Below are 16,373 nucleotides of genomic sequence, written 5' to 3'. Positions count from 1 at the left end.
AGCCACACAAGTGATACGAAGGAGGTTGCTGGATATATTCAGCCTAACGCGAAGATTCCAAGCACAGGCCAGCGGACCTCCAGGGGCCCAAGGCCGGAGGACTTCACAACAGACAGCTTATCACCCCCAGCTCCTTCAAGTTCCAGGGATCTCAAAGCTCAGATATCAAAATATCTCAAAGAGGCTATGGTGGCTGCCTAAATAAAATTGAGATTGCTGGAAGGGACAACAGACTAATTCATTGTCCTTATCTGTAATTTTACTTTCCACAGTTTTTTATGGCTAACTGCGGTCCCAAACTATTACATAGAAAATTCCCTAAATAAACTATATATTTATTTATTGGTACTGGTGATTGAATGCAGAGACATTCTACCTCCAAGCCACACTTCTGGCTCTATTTTATTTTTTATTTGGAAACAGGGTCTCACTAAGTTGCTTATAGCCTCACTAAGTTGCTAAGGCTGGCTTTGAACCTGTAATCCTCCTGTCTCAGCCTCCCAAGTACTGGCATCCACAGCAGATTCCCACTTACCTCCTGCAGGTAAGGGGAGGGGGGGGACTACTGCAGATTCTAGTCAAGCTACTCACATATAAACAAGTAAAGGGATCAACTACTGGGCTAGTCAGATCTGCAGATCACCAGGGCCGCGCTTTCTGCATGAGGCTTAGCCTCCACTCTACCTCGGAAGCTGTAGCATCAATTCACAGAGGCAGGCAACCCGAGGATCCGAGGACCGAGCTCGGCAAACGCGTCTTCCTCACCATGCGATTCTGCCGGGCTATCTTACCTGCTGGTTTGATCTGACGTCACTGAAGCTCATTTTCTTTCCCAAGTCTAGAATCACCGAATTCTTAGTCTCACGAATGTAGTCGTCGCTCACTGGTTGAGGAGACTTCGTGTTTCTCTTCATTAGTCCCTGGGACGGTCTGTAAAATAAGTTCACACGCAACACACACATGAAAAACACTAGTCAGTACAAGGGCCTAGAAATCAGAGCAGTTGCAGTGACAACCAGACACCAGCCAGCCGTCATGAAGCCCTTAGAGGACTGAGCACTGGACAGAGCGTCTGTGCTTGTAAAAGTCTATATATATATACTAGAGATTAATCCCAGAGCCATTTTACCTCTGAACAACAACCCAGGCCCTATTTTAATTTTTATCCTGAAACAGGAGCTTACTAAGTTGTACAGGGTGTCACCAATTTGCTGAGGTTGTCCTCAAACCTGTGATCCCCCATCTCAATTTCCCAAGTCCTGACATTACAGGCATGTCACACTGGCTTTGTCTTTTTTTTGGGTGGGGGGGGACTGGGGATTAAACCCAGGGGCATTTTACCTCTGAACTAAATCCCCAGCCTTATTTTTTAATTTTGAATCAGGGTCTAAGTTGCTGAAGGTCTTGCTATATTGCAGAGAATGGCCTCGAACCTGCTATCATCCTCTCAAGTACTGGTATTACAGACATGTACCAACACCTCTGGCCTGGCTTTGTATTTTATTTTATTTATTTATTTTTTGTGGGACTGGGGATGGAACCCAGGAGTATTCTATCTCTGAGCTGCACTATCAGCCCTTTTATTCTTTATTCTGAAACAGGGTCTCACTAAGTTGCAGAAGGACCTAAGTAGCTGAGGCTGTCCACAAACCATGATCCCCTCTCTCTAAGGAACGATGGCCTTTGGTTCACCAATAGCCCGGTCCCCGGCCAAGCCACTGTACGCCTGTCTCCTACTAACCAGCGTCCCTTAGAGCAGGGACCTCGAGACACTCACACGGAGGGCGCGCTCCTGGGCAGTCCCATGGCGTTGGTGGGCGGGATGGCAGGGAGAGAGGGCAGAACGGAACTGAGGAACGCCACTGGATTCTGAATCCGGCTGGTGGGAGAGACGGGAGTCGGGGACACACAGCGGGGCTGAAACTGGGTAGCGCCGGGCAGGGAAAGGCCGAGGGTCGGTGGTGCAGGCTCCTCTGGGCCCGGGGCGGGCGGCTCGCTCTGCGTGGAAACCGTGCCCAGAGATCTGGGCTGCGCGCTGGGGTGAGCAGTTAGGAGGTTCTCTTTGCTCACTGTCCTCTGCATGGTCTGGGGAGCGCTGCTCAGGGTGGACACCGGAGAGCTGGCCGGGGACACGGTGGCCGCGGGGGCGCTGGTGGAGGGGAAGAAGTGCTTCGGCCGGGCCAGAGTGAAGGTCTGCGCCGGGGCCTTCGCCTGCCTGCCGGACCCGCTGGCCGCGGGGGAAGCCGCAGAGCTCAGGGCGCCCGCGTTGAAAGGAAACTCCTTGGGCGACGAAGGAGACGGGTTCTGCAACTGCTGCTGCTCCAGCAGGACCTGGTTGTGAAGCTGCTGTAGCTGAGTGGAGTCGCTGTGCGGAGAGAGGAAGGCGCGTCACCCCCGGCTCTGCCTTCAGAGCGCTGGCAACCAGCGCTGATTACAAGGGTCAGGCCGAGCGGCAAGTCAGGGAATCCACCACCGATGGGTTTGTCTTTCCTTATTTCTCATGGAATCATAAATATTATATTCTTTGTGTGTGTGTGTGTGTGGTACTGGGGATGGAACTTGGGGCATTTTACCCCTGAGCTAGACCCCCAGACCTATTTTTTATTTTTATTATTATTTTTTAGACTGGGGTTGGAACCCAGGGGCATTTGACCACTGAGTTACACCCCCAGCCCTATTTTTTTATTCTTTATTCTGAAACAGGGTCTCACTAATTTGCAGAGGGCCTCACTAAGTAGCTGAGGCTGTCAGTGAACTGCCATCCTCCAGTTTTAGCCTCCCAAATGCCGGGATTACAAGCATGGGCCATCACTGGGATTACAAGCGTGCGCCAACACCCCTGGCGCGCATGCGCAATCTCTCTCTCTCTCTCTCTCTCTCTCTCTCTCTCTCTCTCTCTTTCTCTCTCTCCCTCCCTCTCTCTCTCCCTCTCTCTTTTGGTACTGGTGATTGAAATCAGGGGCATTCTACCTCTGAGCTTAGCTGCAGCTATTTATTTATTTATTTATTTGTTTATTTATGATGCTGGGGATTGAAACCAGGGTCATTCTACCTCTGAGCTATACTCTCAGCCCTATTTTATTTTTATTTTGAAACAGGGTCTCACTAGGTTGATGGGTCTCACTAATTGCTGAGGCTGTCCTTGAACCTGTGATCCTCCTGTCTCAGCCTCCCTGCTGGGATTACAAGTGTGTGTCACCATGCCCAGCTGATTTTTTTTTTTTTGAAACAGGGTCTCACCAAGTTGCTGTAAGGTTGGGGCAGGGCCGGAAGCTAGGAGGCGGAGCCCTGCGATTCCGGGGACCAGGCCTCCCGCCCCGGAAGAGAGAGTTCAGAAAGGAGCCCGAGAGGGAGGGAGGCATTCTCTCCCCCGCCACCGGCCCCCGCGGCCACGCGGGGGCTGGAGGCCGATTTCCCACGAATAAAGCCTCTCTTAACTTATCATGGCTCTCGGCGTGTCTCTATGCTGCTGGGGGACACACCGCGCCTCTTTAATCTTACATTTTGGTGTCGAAACTCGTACCGGACTTTGGGACCTGGCTTGGATCTGCGCTTACTGGACTCCTGCACGCCCGCCTGCCTGCCGGCTTCTGCAAAGAGCTCAAAACACTGGACCGTGACACACCCGCCCCGAGCCGCGTCCCGGCCGGACCCGCCGCGCCGCGCGCCAGGACAACACCACGCCTGGGCGGGCCTCTGCCGTCCCGCCCCAGCCCGTGCCGCCCGCTGCCCCGAGCCGCCACCACCTGGAGGGGCCTGCGACCGCGCCGCCGATGCTGCCTAAAGGGGCCTTGCCCTCCCGCGCGGCGCCCGAGGACCCCACGCCACGCTGGACTGTCCCGCGCGCCTGTGCTTTCTCTGGGCCTGAGCTGCCGGCGCGCACGCCGCTCCTATCACCGGGACAGGCCCGCGGCCCCGCGGATTGCTGCGCCCGTCCCATGACCCCGCCGGGCCAGACTGTGCTGCTCAGCGCAGACACTCTGCTAAACGGCGCCACTCTCCACCGACCTGCCAAGTCCAGCCTGTGCCGTACATGCCTTCTCTGCGCCTGGCGTGCTTAGAACCGCCCGCCCCTGCCTGCCAGATGGCGCAGGCCCCTGCGCCCGCTCCCTGCTGATCTCCCGCGCTCCTGCCGATTCCTTCACCCTATACCCGCCCACCCCCGCTGCCCGGACCCGGCCATTTCGGTAAGCACCCACAGGGCATCACTGTGGGGGGGAGGCCCGCCATCTTTGGCCCACGTGTAATCACTGGAGAGCCGCCATGTTTCTTTAACCCCTCCCACCTCATGGCCTCGCTGGAGGCCCGCCATATTTGACCCCTCCCCCCTCATGGCCTCGCTGGAGGGCCGCCATATTTGACCCCTCCCACCTCGGCCTCACTGGAGGCCCCGCCATCTTTATTCCCGCCCACTTTCCATTCCTAACCAATCCTAGGAGTCGGCGGCCATTTTTAAAAAACTTTTCGCAGCCATCTCCAGGCCAGATCTCCACAGCACCATCTCTCAGCGGTAAGCTTCCTCTTAAGGAACTAAGTGGGTTCCGCCTAACTCGGAGGGTTCTGACTGACTGACTGCTGTAAAATCCGGTATACCGGTATCCTCCAGTTCTCCAATCGTCCAGGACGATTGCGAGGTGTGTAAAAGAGACAAAGAGACGTCTTTTCTCGGTCACACCTACTCTATACCGAACTAGGCAGGGCCCTGGGACGCTGGAGTTTCCTGCCTTTGTTCTCGCCCACTTACGACTCATGGGAGGAAGTCAGCCATCTAAGATTGAGATCGATTCTCAATCCCCACTGGGCCGTGTGTTATATAATCTGCAGGCTCTTGGATTCTCAGGGGAACTGTCCCCAGAGAGACTTATTTCTCTTTGTACTAAGATCTGGCCGACATATGAGTTAACCAATAATCTTCGATGGCCTGCGATGGGTACGCTAAATCCTAGGACGCTGATGGCTCTCAGTGAGTTTTGCACGTGCTCAGCAAAATGGTCTGACCTGTTATATTTACAGCCCTTCTGGCGGCTGCATTTCCTGTTTTCTCCCTCTACCGGCTCTACTGCTGCCCAGGGCATGCTGGCTGAAGTATCCCGCCAGCCACAGCCGCCATCTTGGACACCACGTGGCAACTCACAGGCGCCACCTGGTGGCCATTCTGGGTCACAGGCTTACAATTCTGCGGACCCACAGCAGCCATCTTACAATAAAACATGGGGGCCGGGGTCTGATCCAGCTGGGTTACAAGCCCCATCTTCCTCTCTCCTGGCCCCACTTCGCGAAGTGGCTGGAGCAGAAGGGGTGGTCCGGGTCCATGTTCCTTTTTCCCTTCCTGACCTCACTCAACTAGAAAAGAGATTGGGGTCCTTTTCTTCCAATCCTTCTGGCTTTATCAAGGAATTCCAGCATATTGTGCAGGCATATGATCTAACTTGGCGGGATTTGCATGTCATTCTAACCTCTTCTCTAACTCCAGACAAACGTGATCGGATCCTGAAGGCAGCCAGAGAGAGGGCTGACCAGAGTCATTTAACAGATCCAGGGCTTCCTATTGGTACGGCTGCAATTCCATCTGAGGAGCCCCATTGGAATTATAATGTAAAGGAGGGAATAGAAATGAGAAATTATATGATACAATGTCTTCTTGATGGTATGCGAGATGCTTCTCATAAGGCGGTTAATTATGATAAGCTTAGGGAAATCACCCAGGGTCCAAATGAAAACCCAGCAGTTTTTCTTAACCGGTTGCGAGAGGCCCTTACACACTATACCCGTCTAGATCCATCCTCTGAGGCAGGCTCGATCATATTGGCCACTTATTTTATTGGGCAATCAGCTCCTGACATTTGGAAAAAACTAAAGAAAGTTGAGGATGGCCCACAGACTCCTATTCGAGACTTGATGAACATGGCATTTAAAGTCTTTAATTCCAGAGAGGAACAGGCCGAAGCGGAGCGTACTCTCCATCTTCGTCAGATGGCGGACTTACAGTCCCAGGCCCTGATTGCAGCCCTGAGGCCGGAGGAGGAAGGCCAGCCCTCTGGGTGGCAAGCGCCACCCAGGAGAGGATGACAGTAAAGACAACCACCTCCAGGAGTCTGTTTCAGGTGTAGAGTATATGGCCATTGGGAAGGCAAGTGTCCTTTAAAAAAGCGGTGGACCTCAGGTACCTCACTACAGGGGGTCTACCCTTCTGGACAAGGACCCGCCGCTGGCCCTATTTGGTCTGACCAAGGACTGACAGCTCCTGGAATCCCTCGTCCTCCTTCCTCCATCTTCCTTGCGGGCCCAGGGTAATTGCAGGTACAGGGTAAGCCAGTTTCCTCTTTGGTGGCCTGCTCGATCTTTCAGGCCTTAGTTTCCTTCTCAAGTCTCGGTTCAGGATGATGAGGCAAGCCCTCCAGCCTCTGCCCACAGCTTAGGCCATATCTAAAAGGGCTCTGTTACAACAGCTCCAGGACAAATTCTCTTGTACGGTTTTGGGATCCACTAAACTTTGTTTCTCTCGACATAACTCTCTTTGATGTTTATATTTTAGCAGGTCCACTTGTTTACATACTATGGTGCTCTCCCTCCTCGGATGCCAAATTGCCTAAGTATTAAGAGTGGTGTGGGGTCTGCTTCGGGAGTTGCTGCTATTATTAACTCTGGTCTAATAAAAAACTGCTAAAGGGGCGATAGACGTTCTCCTCAGAAAAATGTTGCTATTTAAGTTAGTAGATCTAGTGACTGCCTTGTGTCTAAAAGGGCTTCTGCCCAGCCTCGGTTCTGCTCTCACAATTTTCTTTTTCTTTAATAGCACCTTGCCTTTTAGTCTCCTCAAAGCAAACCAGTCACCGAGCTCTCCAGGGTAAACTCCAACTCTCGCTGCGACCACAGCCACCTGCTCCCTTCCAGCGCCTCCGATTTCTCCCGACCTGGGGCCTTTGACTGGGGCCCTTGACTGACGTCGCCCAGTCTCAGCATGAAGCCGCTAGATGAGCAAAAACTCCGTCCTTCTGCACCCCTTAGTCAAAGCCCTTCTGCACCCCTGAGTCAAAGAGGTCGGAATGTAAGGTTGGGGCAGGGCCGGAAGCTAGGAGGCGGAGCCCTGCGATTCCGGGGACCAGGCCTCCCGCCCCGGAAGAGAGAGTTCAGAAAGGAGCCCGAGAGGGAGGGAGGCATTCTCTCCCCCGCCACCGGCCCCCGCGGCCACGCGGGGGCGGGAGGCCGATTTCCCACGAATAAAGCCTCTCTTAACTTATCATGGATCTTGGCGTGTCTCTATGCTGCTGGGGGACACACTGCCCCTCTTTAATCTTACAGTTGCCATGGCTGGCTTTGAACTTTTGATTTTCCAGTCTTAGCCTCCCAAGTACTGGGAATACAGGCATGAGCCACCACACCCAGCAGGTCAGCTGTTCTGAATCTTTAGCTGGTCTTAGGATCTCGGGTGGGGCTGGTTACAACACTGCCTCCTGAGGCCACCTGGGAAGGTGTAGGTTCTTCTAGGTCTGGGAGGGGCCTGAGAGCGGTGCTGCTGGTCCAGCTACCACAGGGCCCCAGGGTCTATGACCTGCAGCCAGGACTCAGAGCCACTGCTCTAAACAAACACTTGCTCCCAGAGCAGAGCTTTCCCAGTATATTCTGATTTTTGTCTGACAATTTACTCACTTAAAAAATTTTTGGGGGGTTGGGAATTGGGTAAGATCTAAATGAGTGATGTGTACATATATGCCTTTACCATCTTGTACTCCATTAAGATGTATGACTACAATGCACCAATAAAAATTAAAAGAAAATAGCCGGGCGTGGTGACACACACTTGTAATCTCGGCATTTGGGAGGCTGAGATAGGAGAGTTGCTGCTCGTGGCCAGCCTCAGCTACTTGGTGCGGCCCTTTACAACTCAGTGAGACCCTGTTTCAAAATAAAGGAAAAAAATAGGGCTGAGGGTGTAGCTTGGATGTAGAATGCCTCTGGGTTCCATCCCTGATACCACAATTTTTTTTTAATTAGAAAAATAAATAACATTAATAGCCAGGCGTGGTGGCGCACGCTTATAATCCCTGTGCTTGGGAGGCGGAGACAGGAGGATCGCGCAGGTTCAAAGCCAGCCGCGCTGGCTTAAGAGACCCTGTTTCCAAATAAAAATATAAAATAGGTCTGGGAGTGTAGCCCAGAGAAGGGCTTCCAGGAACCCCAGTACCACAAAATAAATAAATAAACAAATAAATAAATAACATTAATAAGTGCTGAAAAAAATTTTTTTGTAGTACCAAGGATTGAACCTAGAGGTATTCTACCTCTGAGCCCTAACTACCGACCACACCAGAAAAAAAGAAAAGAAAAAAAGAGAAGACTTAAGGAAGGCAAAGAATACTACAGACATCAATAGTGCTGAGGACTGGATTTTTAGAGGGTATCACTGTGTAACTTAGCAAAAAGAATATCTTTATTAATTGGTAGTCTTATAAGGCAGACCTTGTCATCTACTTAATTCTCCCTTTGGTAAAGATTTTATTACTGGTGGCTGTGTGCACAGCTATAGACACCTCCCAGCCTCCTTTGCACTCTAGAATACCACGTGATGAAAACTTTTGGCCAATGGGATATTAGAAGATTTTTGGGTAAGACCTTTAAGAAGTTTCCTTAAAAGGGCTTCTGGCATCGAGAATGCGGCGTGGGCCCATTTGCCCTTCCTGCTGCCTGCAATCCAGATGCGATGACTGGGCAACCTACAGCCTTCTTGGACCACAGGCGTCCTGGAGAAGAAGCCCGTTTCACAGATGGCAAAACAGAAGGATGGAAGGAGACTGGGTTCTTTTTTTGGTGTGTGGTACTAGAGATTGAACCCAGGCACATTCTACCTCAAACAATACCCCTAGCTTTACTTATTTATTTATTTATTATTTTATTTTGCAGTAGGGACAATTGAACCCAGGGGCATTTTACCTTCAAACTACACTTCCAGCCCTATTTTTTATTATTTTGAAACAAGGTCCCACTAAGTTTCAGAGGGACTAAGTAGCTGAGGTTGGCTGCGAACCACAATCCTCCCATCTCAGTCTCCCAAGTACTGGGATCACAAGCGTGGGTCAGCATGCCCAGCTTATTTTTTATTTAAAACAGGGCCTCGCCGGGCGTGGTGGCACACGCTTGTAATCCCCGCACTTGGGAGGCTGAGACAGGAGGATCGCACAGGTTCGAAGCCAGCCTCAGCTATTTAGTGAGGCTCTTAGCAACTTAGTGAGACCCTGTTTCCAAATAAAATATAAAAAAATAGGTCTGGGAGTATAGCCGGGAGGTAGAAAGCCTCTGGGTTCTACCCCCAGTACCACAAAAAAATAAATGAATAAAAATAAAAAATAAAACAGGGTCTCACTAAATTGCTGAGAGCCTTGGTAAATTGCTGTGGCTGACCTCGAGCCCATAATCCTCCAGTCTCAGCCTCCCAAGTCCTGGGATTACAGGTGTGTTCCAAGCCCAAGGAAACTGGGCTTACTTTATTTCTTCCTTTCCTTTCTTTTCCTTTTTCTTTCTTTGTTTTTTCTTTTTTTCTTTTTTGGTACTGAAGGTTGAACCCAGGAGCATTCTATCTCCAAGCTACACCACCAGCCCAATTTTTATTTTTTGTTTTGAGTCAGGGTCTTGCTAGGTTGCTGAGAGTCTCACTACTTGCTGATGCTGTCCTCAAACCTGGGGTCCTCCTGTCTCAGCCTCCAGAGTACTGAGATTACAGGCATGCGCCACCATGGGTAGATGAGACTGGGTTCTTTTTTTTTTTTTTTTTTTTTTGGTGGTACTGGGGTTCCTGGAAGCCCTTCTACCTCCGGGCTACACTCCCAGCCCTATTTTATATTTTTATTTGGAAACAGGGTCTCTTAAGCCAGCAAGGCTGACTACGAACCTATGCGATCCTCCTGTCTCCACCTCCCAAGCGCAGGGATTACAAGCGTGCGCCACCACGCCGGCGGCAAGACTGGGTTCTTAATGACCATGTAACCAGCAAACACAGTCCAAATTCCCTGGCTACTTCTTCTGTGTGAGAGAAAATAAACCCTTCTATGTTGACTTTGGGCTTTCTGTAACATGAAGCTCAACTTAAACCCAAGTGGCATAACGAATAGTCCCTGACATCGTCCCTGAGTAAGAGAAATTCCTGGCAATCCCCAGGAAGGCTGTCTGTTCCTCTGACCCCCTTCTTTGAGACCTTTTACCCACAGTGCACAATTGGATCCCTGTGACCCCCCCTTCCTTCCACACACAAACGCCCTGCACAGCTGAGTTGGGGGGCGGGTGGCCACCCGATCAGGCTGGACCAATTGGAACTGGGAATCAAGTTGCTGAGAACAACTAGCTGAGCAGTGGTGTTTGACAGAGATCATGGTGTAGAAAGAAACAGGGCCAGGACAAGCCACAAAACCGATGAGTCTGCAAAGGGAGACAAAGGGAGGCTCAGCCGGAGGGCGAGGCAGCCTGGGGCCTCAGTGGACAGGGCTCGCACCGCGGCCCAGCTCTTCTCCTACCCAGCCTGGCTGAGTTTGGGCTCCCATCCCTCCTGGACCCCCGTGGCGATCTCCAGCCCTCTTTTTCCTTTCAGTGATTCTGTTTTCCTGCGACAGGCAGAACTTTGAGGGGACTGACACATTTCTGGACGTGACTTGCTTAGACACATGTTTCATTAAATTGAATTTTATGCCCAGAATTTTGCCTTGCATGGTGAGAATATAAATCGGAAACAGGGAATCCCTGAATAAACCAGCTTTCTTAGTTCCCAGGTGAACCTGTTGGGCTTCACCTGTTCCTAGTTGCTTGTTTCTATTTGGACACAGGTAACGCCTCTGGCTTGTGGATCCTAGTGGTCACATGTGATGAAGTTTGATCCAATCACCTGTCAGGACACCTCAGCCCATAAACATCCCCGAACCCTATCCTCAGGGTAGGGGGCAGATTGGAGACTTGATCTTCCTTCTCCACACGGGGCTACCTTGTGAATAAACTCTCTTTTGCAAAACTCAGCACTTCAGCAGTTGGCACATTGAGTGGTGGACAACACGGGCCTGGCTCAGCGTCAAAACTAAACAATGTGAACTGTGTCCAATGGACACCCACACCAGTGGGTGTGCTGCTGTTCTAGATTTTCTTGTTGATGTTTAAAGGGTTATCTAATTGCAAACGTAGTTTCTCTCGTTTTGATCTGTGGATGAAACAATATAATAGTAGTGTGCTCTGTGTTTGCACTAACCATTGCAACGTGGCTCTGGCAAAGGCTTTCTTTTTTTCTGGTACTGGGGATGGAACCCAGGGCATTCTGCCTTCAAGCTACATCTCCAGCCCTGTTTTATTTTTTATTTTGAGACAGGGTCTTGCTAAATTGCTGAGACTGGTTTCGAATCTGTGATCCTGCTGTCTCAGCCTCTCAAATACTGGGATTACAGATGTGTGCCACCATGCCTGGCTTCTGGAAAAGGCTTTTTAGAGAGTTAGGGTGATACCCACTGAAAGATCCTTGATGGAGTCAGAAAACCTTGACTCCTTTTATCTGTATACATATACATATATATACACACATATATACATATGTATATGTATACTGATAAATATATTATATAAATATATATATCATATATATATATATACTATGTTCACTACACTGTATCCAGTTATATCAAAGAACTATCTAAAAAAAAATACGAAATAGCTTTCTTTCCATCATGACCACAAAAGCTTAAGTTGAAATGAAATGGGACAACATAAGAATGAAATTATAAACTATAAATGTTATTAAACATGAGAAAGGGCTTTATAAGAAGAACACAGAAATGCTTTACTTCTGACATTAGACAAATGTTGTTCTGAATTGGCTTGGGTGCAGCCTGCCTGGAGGCCGACTGAACAATGAGTGCAGAGAGGGGCGCTCACACCAGGGGGAGGTGCCGCCGTGCACTTGACGTGCAGTATGCCATTTGGTAATTTCCTTCTTCAACTCTATCATGTATTACCTCCCCTGCCCCTCTTTCTTCATTTCTTTCTTGGTGCTGGGTATTGAACCCCTCCAAGCTACACCCCAGCCCCTATTTTATTATTTATTTATTTATGAATTATTTAGTGTGTGTGGGGGGACTGGGGATGGAACCCAGGAGCATTTTACCTCTGAGCTATATCCCCAGCCCTATTTTTTATTCTTTATTTGGAAACAGGTTCTCACTAAGTTGTAGAGGACCTCACTGAGTAGCTGAGGCTGACCACAAACCTGAGATCTCCCTGTCTCAGCCTCCCAAGTACTGGGATTACAAGCATGGGTCACCACACCCAGCTTTACTTTTTAGTTCGAAACAGGGTCTCACTAAGCTGTTGAGGGTCTCACTAAGTAGCTGAGGCTGGTCTGGAACCTGTGATCCTGCTGTCTCAGCCTCTCAAGTAATGGGATCACAGGCATGCACCACCACACCCAGCTCAACACCATCATTTTCTTTTTTGGTGGTAGTGGTGTTCCTGGAAACCCATCTACCTCCGGGCTACACTCCCAGCCCTATTTTATATTTTTATTTGGAAACAGGGTCTCTTAAGCCAGCGAGGCTGGCTTCGAACCTGTCTCTGCCTCCCAAGCGGGGATTACAAGCGTGTGCCACCACGCCCGGCTAACACCATCATTTTCAATAAGGTCAGATTCAAGAGAGGCTCACAGGCATTCTTGGTGACTCGTTCTAAGTTTCTACTCACAGTTTGGGTTTGGCCAGAACTGGTGGGGGCTCTTTGATGGGCGAGGAGGGCTCTGGGAGTTTTGTTGCCTGCCCGTTGAACCTCTCTGGGAAGGAGCTGGGCCTGGGCTGGCTGGCGGCGGCCCCTGCGCCCTCGGAGGAGGCTTCGCTTCCTTTGTCATCTTCAGGCAGGTTGAAGTGCACACGGAGCCCGGTCCTGGAGCTGGCCCGGGGCTCGTTGTGGTTCACCAGGACCCCTTCGAGTTTGGGCTTGGGGGGCTGCTCCACGGGAGGCTCTGGGTTGGGCGGAGATGGCCGCTGCTCGGTGACGGCCAGGCTGGTGGTGGAGTTGGTGGGGTGAAGAGACCCATTATTGCTGAGGTCTTCATTTCCTGAAAGGACAATTGTGGGACCTGGGCTGTCAGCCTTGCCCAACAAGACAGAGTGGACACTGTAACTTCAACGTGGGGCCTGTGTACGGATGAGCGAGCCGTCACAACAAGGGAGCGTAAGAACAGAAGGATGCTGGTCAAAAGCAGACTGGAATCTGGGGCACCAAGAAGGTGAGAAGTGGGGCGTGGTGGAGCACACCTGTAATACCTGTACTTGGGAGGCTGACACAGGAGGATTGAAGGTTTGAGGCCAGCCTCAGCAACTTAGTGAGACCCTCTGCAATTTAGGAGACCTTATTCTATTTTTTTTTTTTCTGTGTTAGGAATGGAACCCAGGGGCATTCTACTTCTGAGCTACATCTCCAGCCCTATTTTTACATTCTTTATTTTGAAACAGGGTCTCACTGAGTTGCAAAGGGCCTCACTAAGTAGCTGAGGCTGTCTATGAACCCGGATCCTCCCGTCTCAGCCTCCCAAATGCTGGGATTACAAGCGTGAACCACCATGCCGGGATCCACCTTGTTTCAATTGTAAAAGAGGGCTGGGCGTGTAGTTCAAAAGTAAAATACCCCTGGGTTTCATTTCTAGTAAAACACACATAGACACACACACACACAAATTTTTTTTAATCTAAGTACTGTGTCTATAGTTCAGAAGTAGAATATGTGTGCTTAGTACACAAGAGGCCGTGGGTTTGACCCCTAGCACAACCAAAAAGCCTCTAAAATAACCAAAAACAAAAACAAAAACCAAGCCAAGTAGGGTTGGGGATGTACTCAGTGGTAGAATGCCTGCTGGCATGAGTGGGGAGGCCTGGGTTCAACCCCCAGCCCCACAGAAGAAGAAGGGTAGGGGATGACAGAGAGGTTTTCTTAGGAAGAAAGCATAAAAGGGACAGCAGGTCTGCGTGCAGTGGCGCGCACTTGTAATCCCAGAATTTGGGAGGCTCAGAAAGGACGATCATAAATTCCAGGCCAGTCTCAGCAACTTAACAAGACTTGTTTAAAAAAAAAATAAAAAAAATAAAAAGGGCTGGAGGTATAGCTCAGAGGTAGAACAACCCTAGTTGAAACCCCAGTACCAGTAAAATAAATAAAATAAAATAGGATTGGGGGTGTAGCTCGGAGGTAGAAAGCCCCTGGGTTCAAGCCGGGCGTGGTGGCGCACGCTTGTAATCCCTGCGCTTGGGAGGCAGAGACAGGAGGATCGCGCAGGTTCGAAGCCAGCCGCGCTGGCTTAAGAGACCCTGTTTCCAAAAATAAAATAGGTCTGGGAGTGTAGCCCGGAGATAGACGGGCTTCCAGGAACCCCAGTACCACCAAAAAAGAAAAAAAAAAAAAAGAAAGCCCCTGGGTTCAATCCCACCCATAACAAAAGAAAAAAAAAAAAAAAGGACAAGCAGGATAACTGGCGATAGTGGCCGTGGCTCTCTGTGCAATAAGAAATTGAAAATCGGACATTGTTCAAGAAGATTTTTCTTAAAAATTCAACCCTTTGGGCTCAGCTGTGAAGCACTGTGCAAGCCGCCCCGGAGCGCGCACCTCTCACCGCCAGCTGCGCGATGCTCGACACGGTGCCATACTTGTTGCTCGCGGTGCAGGTGAAGCAGCCCGAGTCCTCCGCGAACACCTCGGCGATGACCAGCGTGCAGATCTCCTCTGTGGGCCCGGGAGACAGAACGAACGTTCACTTCATCATGAGAGCGAAATTATGGGATTTTCTGATACCGTGGGATTCTACAAAAGTCAACCCAAGAAGCTGACTTGACTCACTCTTTGGAAACAATTGGGCGAAACAAGGATTTGGTCAAATTGGCTGATGAGTGGCCGCAGTGAGGTGCGGGATGTAGACCCAGGAATTCCAGGCAGGTAGGCTGTACTGACAAGGGGATTTTATAATAATGTATTACATAAAAGGGAGACTTGGATCATTCTCAATTTTTACATCAGTAGTCCACATGGCAAAAATGGAACTAAGAATAAACTTAAAGCACAAAACTAACTTAAGAGTGAAAGAAAAAGAAGTGTGTGTGTGAAAAATAAAAGTCATAAAACACTTTTACGTTGTGCATGGCGGTGAATGCCTGTGATCCCAGCTACTCAGGAGGCTGAAATAGGAGGATGGTAAGTTCAAGGCCAGCCGGAGCAACTTAGTAAGACCCTGTCTCAAAATAAAATAAAAAGGGCTGAAGCCGAGGCATAGTAGTGCACTCTTATAATCCCAGTACTTGGGAAGCTGAAACAGGAGGATCACAGGTTCAAAGCCAGCCTCAGCAACTTATCGAAGCTCTCAGCAACCTAGTGAGACCCTGTGTCCCATTAAGAAATAAAAAAATCAGAAGCTGGGCGTGGTGGTGCACACTTGTAATCCCAGTACTTGGAAGGCTAAGGCAAGAAGATTGCAGGTTCAAGGACAGACTCAGCAGTGAGACTGTTTCCAAACAAAAATAAAAAGGGCTGGGGGTGCAGCTTGAAGGTAGAATGCCCCTGGGTTCAAGCCCCAGCACCACAAAAAAAGGAGGATTGCAAGTTTGTGGCCAGTCTCAGCTACTTAGGTGAGGCTGTCTGTAACTTAGTGAGACCCTGTTTCAAAATAAAAAATAAAAATACAAAAAGCAGGGCGTGGTGGCACTCGCTTGTAATCCTTGCACTTGGGAGGCGGAGACAGGAGGATCACACAGGTTCGAAGCCAGCCGTGCTGGCTTAAGAGACCCTGTTTCCAAATAAAAAGTATAAAATAGGTCTGAGAGTGTAGCCCGGAGGTAGAAGGGCTTCCAGGAACCCCAGTACCACTTGAAAAAAAAAAAAAAAAAGAAGAAGAAAGAAAAGAATAAAAATAGTTCTGGGAATGTAGCTTGGAGGCAGAATGCCCCTCGGTTCAATACCACACAGACACACACAAAAGAAAAGTTCTACTTCCCTATAAGCAATGAAAAAGTAAGACCACCTCTTGTGTTTGTTAGATATCCCTAAGGCTTACTGTAGAGCTGTACAAAATGGATGTTCAATGTCTTCTTGAATGGAATGCCTCTCCATTCTGTTGTCAGAAGAAAGAATTATAGAAATGAAATTTCAGTACTGCCAGGCATGGAGGTACACACCCGTCATCCCAGTACTTAAAAGGCTGAGACTGGAGGATAACAGCAACTTAGCAAGGCCTTCAGCCACTTAGTGAGACTCTGTTTCAAAATAAAAAGTAAAAAGGGATGGGAGTGTAGCTCAGAAGTAGAATGCTCTTGTGTTCAGTTCCCAGTATCAAAAAAAGAAAAAGAAAACTTTAAAACCCTCTTTCTCACTCAGGG

General features: G+C 49.6%; 1 protein-coding gene across 1 annotated transcript in view; it reads right to left on the bottom strand.

The window, feature by feature from the left end:
• Positions 1-16,373, bottom strand: part of MYPN (myopalladin) — a gene marked incomplete at both ends in the record, with an annotated part of 99,165 nt that overhangs the window by 26,470 nt on the left and 56,322 nt on the right. Inside the window, 4 exons of the mRNA XM_080693886.1 lie at positions 792-930; positions 1,778-2,365; positions 12,703-13,072; positions 14,614-14,730. Coding sequence (XP_080550012.1) covers positions 792-930; positions 1,778-2,365; positions 12,703-13,072; positions 14,614-14,730 — 1,214 coding nt within the window. The remainder of the gene's footprint in view (positions 1-791; positions 931-1,777; positions 2,366-12,702; positions 13,073-14,613; positions 14,731-16,373) is intronic.

This window comes from Muscardinus avellanarius, assembly GCF_963383645.1.
Source record: "Muscardinus avellanarius genome assembly, chromosome: 4".
Lineage (NCBI taxonomy): Eukaryota > Metazoa > Chordata > Mammalia > Rodentia > Gliridae > Muscardinus > Muscardinus avellanarius.
The sequence above is the reverse complement of the archived record's forward strand: the minus strand, read 5'-3'. Positions and strand labels throughout refer to the sequence as shown.